Source organism: Notamacropus eugenii, chromosome 3 (assembly GCF_028372415.1).
Source record: "Notamacropus eugenii isolate mMacEug1 chromosome 3, mMacEug1.pri_v2, whole genome shotgun sequence".
NCBI lineage: Eukaryota > Metazoa > Chordata > Mammalia > Diprotodontia > Macropodidae > Notamacropus > Notamacropus eugenii.
Window position 1 is genome coordinate 353,323,609 of NC_092874.1, and position 12,802 is coordinate 353,336,410.

The 12,802-nt window shown below is 37.7% G+C and overlaps 1 protein-coding gene and 1 pseudogene across 2 annotated transcripts in view; both read left to right on the forward strand.

The window, feature by feature from the left end:
• The window catches only part of FBXL17 (F-box and leucine rich repeat protein 17), a 493,494-nt gene that overhangs the window by 455,621 nt on the left and 25,071 nt on the right, over window positions 1–12,802 (forward strand). For both annotated transcript variants that reach the window (XM_072597278.1, XM_072597277.1), the window contains one exon: window positions 1,622–1,764. In XM_072597278.1, the coding sequence (XP_072453379.1) occupies window positions 1,622–1,764 (143 nt within the window). The remainder of the gene's footprint in view (window positions 1–1,621; window positions 1,765–12,802) is intronic.
• Window positions 82–1,038, forward strand: LOC140496899 (non-selective voltage-gated ion channel VDAC3 pseudogene; annotated as a pseudogene).

Genomic DNA, 12,802 nt, shown 5'->3' on the forward strand with positions numbered 1-12,802 from the left:
TCCCTTTTTGGTCACCACTTCCCTGTCTTCCCTTATTAAAAATATAAGTTCTTCATCCCTTCGCTTGCCTAGCCCCTCGGTCACTCTGTGTGTCAGGAACCCTTCCCATGCACATGTAGACAAAGAAATGTGTGACTCACCAACTTACTGTGACCTAGGAAAGGCTGCCAAAGATGTCTTCAACAAAAGATATGGGTTTGGTATGGTAAAAATAGATCTTAGAACCAAGTCTTGCAGTGGAGTGGAATTTTCCACATCTGGTCATTTTGACACTGATAGAGGTAAAACTTCGGGTAATTTGGAAATGAAGTACAAGATCTATGACTATGAGCTTACCTTCGCTCAAAAATGAAACACAGACCTGGGGGCAGAAATCAGCATGGAGGATAAACGGGCTGAAGGTTTGAAGGTGACTCAGCCCCATATTTGTACCAAACACAGGAAAGAAGAGTGGGAAATTAAAGGCCTCCTGTAAGACTGACTGTTTCAGTCTTGGGGGAAATGTGGACATTGATTTCTCTGGACCCACCATCTATGGCTGGGCTGTGTTGGCTTATGCAGAATGGCTTGCTGGCTATCAGATGAGTTTTGAAAAGACCAAATCCAAATTGTCTCAGAATAATTTTGTCCTGGGTTATTTGACTTCCAGCTGCACACACATGTGAATGATGGCACTGAATTTGGAGGGGTCGATCTACCAAAAGGTTAATGAGAAGATTGAAACATCAATAAATCTTGCTTGGACAGCTGGCAGTTAACAATACCCATTTTGGCATTACTGCTAAGTACAAGCTGGATGAAAAACCTTCTCTCTCTGGTAAAGTGAATAATGCCAGCCTTATTGGACTTGGTTGTACTCAGACACTCCACACAGGTGCAAAATTGACACTTACAGCTTTAATTGATGGAAAAAACTTCAATGCAGGAGGTTGGGCTGGGATTTGAATCTGTCCCTGGACATGAAGAGAAATGAGCCCAGTCTGTTTTGGCCTTAATATTCTTCTGTGAAATTTCAACAGTGTGAACTTTTTATTCTTCCAAAGAATTGTTGTAGTGCCACCACACTGAAGTCCAGAGGTTTTTGAGTCTATTATAAGAGAGAGATACTTGAAGGCATGCATGTATGTTTGTGCCATATTTCAGTTCAGTTTCTCAGTGTTATTTTAAATTTGGTCAACAGTAGTGTAATGTCATGTTATAAAGAAAATGACCTGATCCTCCAGTTTGTGCGTCACATCCTGCATTTCCTACACCACTTTTTCATGACCTTTTATCAAACTAGTCTCTGTGCTATAGTGAAAATTTTGGTTATGCATCAGAGTAAAATAAATACATCACATTTGGAACATAAAAAAATAAAATATAAGTTCTTCAAGGATAGAGACTATGTTTGTATTTGTCACAAGGTTTTGGCACACACTTAATTACTTTCCCTTTCATTCATTCATAGAAATTCTTTAAAAAATAAGCTTTTGTAACATATTCAAATGTGATCCCATTTGGAAAAAAAGAATTATATACAAGGTACACGGAAATCCTTGAAAACAGAATCATTTTTGAATCATTTGTTTTCAGTATGGATTTTTATGTTTTCCTTCTCTCTCCATTTTCATCTTTGCAGCACTGATAGCCATTGGACGATACAGCATGACAATAGAGACCGTAGATGTTGGATGGTGTAAAGAAATTACAGATCAGGGAGCTACTCTGATTGCGCAAAGCAGCAAGTCTCTCAGATATTTAGGGCTGATGAGATGTGATAAGGTAAGAAATTTGTATTTAAGTTGTATTAGCTGTTAGAATGAAGATTCCTAAAAATTCCTTATAACTATTGATTAATTTTGGGGTTTTTTGTATTTAGCAATTATAACCCTACATCCTTAAGCCTCTAGGTAGGATGAAATAGACAATAAGGCTTTGATTTTAAGGTTTCTAACAATCAAACTTTCTCTGGAATTGTGCATTTCTTGATTCAGACTCATTCCAAATATTTTTTATGAATATTTAACCTAGTTTACCACCACCTTGGGTTTGGTTTTGTTTAAATCACAGAGCAACATGGACACCACACCCTTCAGTCCATGTGTTTCATCTGTTTATTCATTCGTTTATTTAATAAATATTTATCAAGTGTGCATAACACCAGCTATTAAATGTGCATAACACCAGAGGGGCAGATAAAAAGCCCTTAGAAAACATATTGTCTATTAGGATGTTAGGATGAGTTCAGCTTCTACCTTTATCCAGAATGTTTTGACCCTTGAAATTTTCTGAGAAAAGTTTTGTGACTGTATATTATTTTTTACTTTAAAATACTAGTTCCAGTGAATTTAGGAAAAATAGAGGAAGCTAAGTGTATAAATCTACTGTATGATGACCTAAGTTTTCTAAATGTAACGCTGGGTGGTAGGGAACTGGAACAGGCCAGTTCTGAATGATGGTTGTCTCATTGTGGGTTGTGTCATTCTGTGTATCTTAACAAGAATACTTAACTGCAAAAAAAAAAAAAAAATACAAAACCGCGCTTGTCCTCCACATTTTGCTTATGTTATAAAGTCCTCATTATAATCTCCTAGCCCAGACTAGAAAGCAGCCTGATTTAGTAGCTAAACAATAGCTGTGAAACACAGTCTCAGTCAAGTCCCTGTTATTAACACATTCTGGCTAAACTTTTTGCTTACCTGAAGAAACTCACTTTCACTTTATTTTTGTCAAACACACTTGAAAGGGCTCCAGAAACAGTGACAGTAAAAGAAGGTTCCCTGCCTCTACCCATCAAGAATGAGACTGCAAAAAATGCCTAAGGACATCAAAATGTTTATGTTTAAAAATAGATACAGCTGTTCTGTGAGGTCACGTTTCTTTCTAGCTAATCCCTTTTTAGATTTCTTAAACAAGAGCTGCTGCTCAAAGTTGCAAGTATGGAAGCTCAGGTTTCCTACGTTACAGGACAGTAGCATCTCAGTGGCTACATGTACTGGCCAACATGAAACTACAGTGGGTTGAAGAATTGTTATCTGTCTGTTTAGCACATCTGTCTGATTTGAGGCCCATTGGAGGAGGGAAGGTCAACCATTCCCCCAAAGCATGGGGTATCTAATCCACTTTCATTTAATGCAGTATATTGTAAAGGGCAAAATGTAAATGAAATGACGCTTTCTTTTACACATAACATACCTGCATTTACTATGGGTTTTTTTTTTAAGTTTTGTTAAGAGTCAGGATTAAAAAAGTCTTTGTTGAAATAATACCTATAGTACTGAATAATTAATACTCTGGTCCACTGATTGTTGCTGTCATAGGTGAGGGTGAGCTTCATACTTCCTTAGGCTTCAGACAACACACATTTTTCTATAATCATATCAGTAGTGAATTCTTCCATTCTGTGCATATAGAATATTTTTTAAGTGGACCCATATGCTAATTATTCCAAATCAAAATAAATATGACAGACTGTTTATGCATGAAAAGATAACTTTACAAATATTTTCTATCATTGTATCATTCATAAAAAATAAATGTGGGTAGCTTATGTTTGATGAAAAAATAATCAGAACGATGTTTCACTGAATTTTTTTTAAATGTGTAAAATAAAATATATAGGATCATAAAAAAAGCAATTATGTTAAAATACAATTTTAAAAATTTGTTTTTAAGTTTATAAACCCCAAATTAAGAACCCCTGCCATACACTCTTCTGATCTGGTTCAATCATCTTCCCTAATGAAATGAGGTCACTTTTAGGCCCTACCTATCTCTGTGACTCAGGATTCCCATTGGATTTGCCAACCTCCAGGTTTGACCCTGACCTGAAAGAAAGCAAACCAGTACCAAGGAGTACACAGACTAGAACTGAAACTGAAACTCAGCTACAGTCTTCAAGTCCAGAGGGATCCTAGGGGTTCAGAGGCAAACTCAAAAGTTTCGACAGGAAATGGACATAGTGATCCACTTTCCTACAATCACCTCTCTGTTCTACTTCCATCAGATCCTGATTAGTAACAAGATCTGGATGACATAGAATGGGAAGAGACTCAGACTTTTTCAGATTAAGATTTGTGAACATTTCTAAAAGAAAAATTGTACTGGCCCATTCATCCATTTTTCAGAAGAGAGAGAGAGAACTAGGACAAAAGCACAAGTTAAATAGAGAATTGTATCTATATATCTTTTTCCTCTTTAACATTAAAATTCATCTTAAATATGATTTTTAGAGCCTTGCACATCATAACCTCTACATATTTGACAAGGAAAATTTTACCCAATTTATTACTTTGAACAGTCTGTATGTCAGTGATAATTTTCAGGACACCAGTGCTAGAACCTTTTTTTGACTGTTTTCCAGCCACCCAATCACTATAGGGCATTATAAAAGATAAACACAGGGGCAAGAAAGGGAGCTATGGAAATAGAATAGAAAGATGAAAGAGTAAGGAAAAGAAAGAGAAAACAAACGAGGGCAATAAGACCTGGAACCAGAAACAAAGGAAATATATGGTCAGGAAGGATTAAAAGATTTATTTTAGAGTAATTCATGAGAGAAAGAATTTATTTACAGTAATGTTTTTATTCCTTACTCCTTCAACCAAGTTTCTAGCAAGTAAAAAAAAAAAATAGACTGGTTTGAGCTTCTCCCCTATTCTCATCCATCTGAAGGAGGGAGCATTGTTGATCCTTAAATCCTGTATCTAGGGCTGAAGAAAAAGATTTTCCAGGTGACTTAGTCCATGCTCCTTCTTTTAAAATGAAGACCCTGAGTATATGTCAGCTAGCTGGCCTGCCCAGAGCCACGTAGGTCCTAAGTATCAGTAAACCCTTGGGACTCTGAGTTCAGCATCCTTCCCTCCAGCTCCTGGCTGCCTAGTGTAAGGTGGGCCAGAAGAAAGGAGAAGCCGGGGCCTGGGATAATCCACAAACACAACTGATTACAGAATGACTGTGGATTGGTCACTGTCCCTCTCATTTATATTCACTTTGCTTCAGATTCAGAATATAGTGTTTTAGCCAGGTTAATAATTTTTTCCCTCAGAATTTGTAAGAACCAAAGGTCTAAACTGTTTAATACAGTATATTTCTCTCTTTTCTTTACTCTTACTTGAAGTCAAAGAGAACAAGTGAGAAATACATACTTGAAAACTCAGACTGTGAATTTGTTTGGCTAAAACATTTGGTGAAGCCCAAGGAAGAACATCAGTCCAGCCTCTCCCCCAACCAATGCAGCAGTCCCGGCGAGTTGTAAAAGTAGCAATTGCATTAAGAAACCGTGTTAGTAGTTTTCCAGATTTCTGGAAAGATAAGCATGTTAGAGGCTTTTCTCTGGGTTTTGAAAGCGAAGCCATTTAATCTTCTAAACCTTAGTGTATTGTAAGAACCAAGAGAAAAGCTGTGTGAGACTCCTTTGATGAACTGGGCTGAGTTTATATGCTTAGAAACTGTTCAAAGAGTTACTTGACCTTGGGAATTAGAGCTGACCTCCACATCACCTATCAACTTAACGTGTGTTTATTGGGTAGATTTAGTTAAAACTCCTTGTACCATCCACAGGGCTCTAACCAGAACAATATGTTTACTCTGGTGACTGCATCATCCTCAGTAATGGAAATCATTTCTACCTCTTCAACACCCAAGCTACAGACGCTAGCTAGATCCTACTCTTCATGTGATCTTTTCCTACTTACCACAGACAGTTGGGGAAGCAAGTAGACTGGAGAGGATTAAAATAAAAAGTCAGGGAGAAGGCTCTAGGGCAAATGGAAATGAAATTCTGAGGGGGTTAATGAAAAATGTTTTGGGCAAAAAAAAAAACTGAGAGAAATGAATGAACATTTGTGGCACGGCTGCAGTTGGGAAGCAAAAACCTCACCAGAGGCAATTTGGCTCCTTGGGGAAACCTTGGTGATAAAACACTGTACGAGAAACCTCTGAAGTAGTGAGTTAATACAGAGATTTGGAGACGGAGCGGCTGAATTATGAGCAGTGAGAAGCCTCATAAATATAGCCGTCTTCAGATGCCAAACCCTTGTGAAACGCGAATGGATAGAGAAAAGCTAGAGCTTTGAAAAGATCTCTTTCACTCTGGATTTTTTTTTAACTTCATGCAGAACTAATTTTATACAGTGTTCATTTGATTTGAAAATGCCAGCGTCTGGAGTACCACTAAAGAGAACGTTTGAGGGAGACGATCCTTGGCAGAGTATCTAGATTGAAGTCCTTGGGGTTTGTGTCCCCGCATACTTGCAGATTGGAAGGAGCCAAAGGGGACTGTTTTTGACAGCCAGCCTTCCTGAGCAGCAGGTGATCTATGTAGATCTGTGATCCACTCTTAGAGATTCCTCCAGTTATTCAAAGGGCTTTAGCCGCCCCATTATAGAAGATTTGTAAAGGTCTGCCAAAATATTTTCTGACCCAAGCTGCTAGGAATCTCTTTGATATAGAGTTGACACAGATTAGAGTTACACAGGCGTGAAGAGTTCCCGGAAAAGATCCGAGCCACTGCTAGGGGAGGAAAGTGCCTCTGCTGGATTGCATGGGTTACCCAAGGGCCTGCAGGCAGGCAGCCTCAGTGGAGGCCGAGTAATATTGATCTGGACCTCAAGAATAATCAAATCAATTCATTTCTCCTCAAACTGCCACTGCCGTAACCTTTCCCCTTTCCTCCTCGATTTCTAGGAATTGTGTTCCAGGCCTTTTAATAAATGCTTGTTGTATTTACCTTCTGAAATGCCCACCTTCTTCCACATGGGTTCTCTTAATGAGAAAGATTTAATAAGATGTGTTGCTTTAAACTCCATTTTATTTAGATAGCTGAGAAGTTTTATTTAATAAAATCAGTAAAAGCCTAATAGAGAAAACAAGTAACAAAAACCAGTTAGTTTTGTGAAACCTGGACTCTGCATCTTTAAATAGCCAGAGGGTCAAGTTTTATGTACTTAGTTTAAACTGACTGCTATATTTTTCAGAAGAAGCCATGGCAGCTTATTTTTTCTTTTTTTAAAGAAAGTGAAATTTTTATCATTCAAGCTGTTCAGGAGTCATGTACAGAAAAGCCCTATAGGGAAAATAACATAGGACTTAATATCTGGCATAACACACTAACTGGAAATGTCAGTTTAGAGGGAAAAATAGTTTGTGGGGAATCATGTCTAAGATTGCCATGAAACCAAAGTGCACTTGTTTTCACCGTTGCCACCCTCCTGGATCCTACATGTACAAACAAGTACGCACAGTTTATCCACAGCGCAGAGAACTTGAAATTAAGATATTATGAGCAGATACCACTTCATAATGTATGCCATATCAAATAAAAATTACTGTACATATTTTTATTCATGTGTGCATCATTCCAAGAAGGAACCTAAATAATTTAAGATTAAGAATGGTTAGGACATACAGGTTATCTATAGTCTTCCTCTGCTAGGTCTGGAGCACATCAGGGGTGTATGTAATTCTCATCCAAATAGTCTTTTTGATTTCAGGGGGCCGGGGGAGGCAGGTGTGGGAGGTGGAGTGAGGATGGATCTGCATGGCAAGGATATTTCCAGGATGGAGAAGGAAGAACCTGAAAGGTCTTTTTTCACCATGTTTTGTTTATCAAATAGAATAAGTTAAACTACAGAGACAGAAATATTGCCATCTCATTCTTATTCACACAAAAAGCAACTTCTGGTGAATACGGGTCAACCATTCCCTTTGGAATACACCTTTATAATCCACTTCTAATTATGAGATGGGAATTGGGACAAGGATAGCTGTGTTAGTTCACAGATAACCTCAAACCTCCTTTTAACCTGTTCCCGCAATCTTCTACACTGAAACTACTATCAAATAGTAAAAAGCCAAACTGTATTTAAAAATTTAACTAAAAAATGAATGAGACTTTTATCTGTTGTTTATATATACCACTAGATTTCTGTGCTTGATTTACTAAATATCACAAGATGATACTGTAACATTAAGAGCCATTAATACAAGAACTAGCCCAGTGTGGGAAGATTTAAAAAGAAATCAGTATGACTTTCTGAGAATCAAGTAGCCATGTGAGGAGAGTGCAGTCCACCTTGACGTTATATTGTGCTCCCTTTGGTTTTAATGGAAATCTGTATCTTCCAGGAATCAAGAAGGTGAGAGAGAGACGGAGAGGGAGAGGGAGAGGGAGAGGGAGAGGGAGAGGGAGAGGGAGAGGGAGAGGGAGAGAGAGAGAGAGAGAGAGAGAGAGAGAGAGAGAGAGAGAGAGAGAGAGAGAGAGTAAGAATTGATTTTACCTACTTTTTTTCCCCCACATTGTAGGGAAAGTGGAATTTTGTGTTACTGTCTTTAAAGTTTGACACAAGAAACCTTGTGTCAACTTTGCATGTGAGTGAACTGTTTAGAACTTTGAATTGGTTTAATTGTAATTAAAATAACTTGGTGGGTGGATCATATTTTCTATTTTATACTTCAGGTCTCTCAACAGAGTAATATGACTTCAAGTTTTGGGGTGTTTTTTTAGATTGTGATAGGTATAGAAAATTAGTGGATGCTTCTGAATTAAACTTTTAAACTAGAAAATATGGAGGCTTAACCATTCAACAATAGTTTAACAGACTCAGCATCTCTATGTTGATAAAGAATCCCATTCTCTAATGGTATAACTTTCTCATTCCCATCAAAAGTTGAGCAAAAACACCCACCACAAAACTAATTCGTTAAGTTAACTTAAAAATGAGATCAAAACAGTCATCTCACAGAAAGATTCCTTGATTTAAAACATTTGACTGCATTTGTTCTGTTGTATATAGTTCTGATACATAGGTAAGAAGAAAAAATACATTTAGATCTTTTCTGAATACCAAAACAGTTATTTATATTCAGATTTCTAAATACAGAGATTAATAAATATATTACACAGAGAACAGATTTTAACTGACAGTTAAATCATTTTGGGGAAATAGTCAAAATGTGTAAGTTCTGATGGATAATAAATTTAGTCATCTTAGGCAGATAAGTATCATTATCCATGCCCACTTAGTGTCTGATATTATCTTTGGAGCCCATTTGAAAAAACCAATACAGAAAATAGTCACTAAATATAATACACATTTTTCAGTTCAGAGTTTTTTGCCTTGATCATGTTTTTCAGCTTAACTTTGAGAGTCTAATTTAGAAGCACACAGATGTGTTCCATAAATATACTACACTTAGTGACTATATTAATTATCTTATTTTATTAGGGATCAGGTTTTTCTAATAGCAAATCTTTTGCTGAACTTTTTTCAACACTTCAGATCACTTAAAAAATAAGTCACTCCCTCTTGATAGCCCAGTTTAGTCTGCATTCTCCACCTATATCATATGAACAGATAAAAATTACAGTCTTAGAATGACTTAAATATGGTTTGTTCCTGGGAGCCGTCACTTGGTGTCTTTTTTATTCTTTTGTCTTGCTTTTTAACCAGACCTTTGATTTCATGGGTAGCTGGAGTACCTAGTGAGGAACATCCCTTACCAATGTAGATCTATATGTTCTCCGCAACTTCCTGACTCCAAAGGCAGTTCTGTATTCACTACTCCACACTGCCTTTCTTGTCACTTGGTTTTGCATGAAAAGCTTTATTGGTAGATGATTGTTCAATAAAACACCAAATGCCCACTGCATTTGATATTTCTACCTTATAGTTTATGTTTTGTATTCATTGTCACAATAATGTCTAATAAAAACTAAATTTTTGTGAGAGACAGGACCCTCCTTTTGGCAGTCCAGTGAAGCCCTATAGACCCCTCTTCAAAGAATATTTTAAGTGCATGAAATGCATATGATTACAAAGGAAACCAATTACATTTAAATAGTTTTCAAAATACTTTTTTTTGAGGCAATCAGGGTTAAGTGACTTGCCCAGGGTCACACAGCTGAGGTAGGAATTGAATTCAGGGGCTCCTGACTCCAGGGATGGTACTCTATCCACTGTACCACCTAGCTGTCCCTCAAAATACTTCTTTTAAAAAGGTTAAGAATGCCTGAATCAAAAGCTTAAAATTATCTTGCCTAGATTATCATTTAACACTACTGGCATTTTTGTGGTGGTGCTCATGCCCCTGGTCCTTTGTTGCCATCACACTGTAATTCAAAGGAAAGAATCAGTGTTTGGACTAACAGATAACCTTTATTTGTTGGGGAAAAGAGAGCATGAAGCAAGGACAGTTATAGTATTGAAAAAGCATAGCACTTCCAATCAAGGCAGACTCCAAATGAAATGATTGAATTTAACAAAGGTGACTCAGTTTATGAGTTTGCATTTGGCAGATTCATTGCAATCTCAGGGGTTTTTTTTCCCCCTCTGCTTTTAGACTTTTAGATTTCTACAACTAAAGAGTAATATTTTAACCTCCATTTTGAAGAGCACATTAGTAAACATTTGAGGCTGCCTCTAAGTGGTACAGAGTTCCCTTTTTCAGAGCTTAATTCATTGTGACTTTTCCGTAATCACTCTAGTTTAGGGTTTATTTTTTGTTTTGGTTAGGGGTGTGTGTCTGTTGTGTTGTGTCTATTTTTAAGGTAATAGCTCTCAGGGTACAATGGAATATCTTTTTTTTTCCTTTTTCTTTTAAAAGTTATTGAAGAAAACTTGAATATGAAAGGGCAGAGAAGCATGGTATATATTGTATAAATAGTATTTGGAGTCAGGAAGATCTGAGTTCAGATCAGACAGCTAGTAATTTTGTCACCCTAGAAGTCATTAAATCTTTCTGTGCCTCAGTTTCTCTTTTTTGAAATGAGAGGGTTAGACTCAGTGGCCTCTAAAGTGCCTTCTAGCTCTAAATCTGTCACTTTTAGTCCTCTTACTCCCTTTTCATTGGATAGATTCTACTAGAGAGCCAGTTATCTACGCCATTCTGTAGTAGATACAAAACAGGACATACCTGTCCTACCTCCTAGAATTAGTCCGTAGGAGGATCAGGCCTAGAATAATTTTTTCCTTTCCAGTGGAATTGTGAAGTGGAAGCCTTTCAGACATACCATCTTGCCTATGTCAGGTAGAATGCAGAAATTATGTAATCCATTGTAAAGGTTGTTCTCTTTGGTTTGCATTACATAGGTAAGAATGAGTAGTGGGGGAGCCACTTTATTCAAACTACCATTTCATGAGCAGAATGTAGATTGATAGACTAATTAATAGAAAATGGACTTAAGAAAAATCTTAATATCCATTTACAAATAAGATGGCAACACAAAAGATTGTAGAATAACCCAGTTGTCCCATATACACCATAGCAAAGACTTATAAAGGACACTAGAATAAAAAATAATCATTACATCCAAAGAAGAAAGAATTGCAAACTCCTCCCATCTAGGATAAGACTGTGCAAAAAAGATAACCAGAAGCCTGTGGCCAATGGGACTGGAGTCCTGCTAGGGAAGTCAGTTCAAGTTTCAGGCAAAAGCAGCCCTAAAATCTGCTACCATTCTGACCAGAGATTCTCTCAGAGAATAAGAAGTCACATAGCAGTCATTCAGTAAATATTTATTAAGTGCTAACTACTTACCAGGCACTGTGCTAAACACTGGGGATACAAAAAGACAGTTCCTGTCCTCAAAGACCTTACAGTATAGTGGGGGAGGCAACAAGCAGACAAATGTGTATAAACAAAGAAATAATGATATACGAAAGAATATAGGAAATAATTAACAGATAAAGATACTATAACTGAGAGGTTGAAAAAGGCTTTCTGTAGAAAATGAGGTTTTAGTTGGGACTTGAAAGAAGCCGGGACAGCTAGATTGAGTGCTCAGTGGATAGAGGACCTGCCGTGGAGTCAGAAGGAACTAAGTTCAAATCCAGCCTTAGACACTTACTAGCTATGTGACCCTAGGCAAGTCACTTAACCCTGTTTGCCTCAGTTTCCTCACCTTCAAAATGAGTTGGAGAAGGAAATGACAAACCATCTCCAGTATCTTTGCCAAGAAAACCTCAAAGGGGGTCAAAAAGAGTTAGACATGACAAATTGACTAAATGACAGCAACGACATGAAGAAAGCCAGGGAAAGCAAGAAGTAGAGATGAAGGGGCATGCATTTACTGTCGCATCTAGGAGACAGCTAGAGAAAGTTCTCAGTCAAGAGATGGAGTATCATGCTAGTGGAATATCAAGGAGGCCAATGTCACTGGATTGAAGAGTGCATAGCAGAGAGAAACACATTTAAAAAAACAAACGCCTGGAAAGGTAGGAGAAACTAGATTTTATGAAACTCTTCGAAAGCCAAACAGCATTTTTAATTTAATTCTAAGGACAGTAGAGAACCCTTGGAGTTTATTGAGTAGTAATATGGTCAGATCTGCACCTTAGGAACTGAATTGAGGGCAGATGAGTGTGGAGAGATTTGAAGCAGACCAACTCACCACAGGCTATTATGATAGTTCAGGAATAAGGTGACAAGGACCTGCACTGGAGTGGTGGCAGCATCAGATGAGAGAAGGAGCCGTATTTGAGACATGTTGCAGTGGTGAAATCTAAAGCCATTGACAACAGCTTGGATATAGGGGTGGGGAGGCGAAAGAGTGTGGAGCTGCAGGTTACGAGTCTGAGGGACTGGGAAGATGACATTTCCCATAGCATGCTTGAACCAGGAATCATTCCAGGGAGACCTAAAGCCAGCCAGCTTTCTGAGTGTAGAAATGCCAAGGGAGATAGAAATTGGAGGAGTATTTGGCAGGGAGTAAGGTGAGTAAATGCAGGAATAAGTACACCTGCCAAAATGAGACCTAGAAATCAGAGATGAGCAAACAGGACCTAATCATCTCATTCAGGAGGGCAGTGGAGGACAGAAC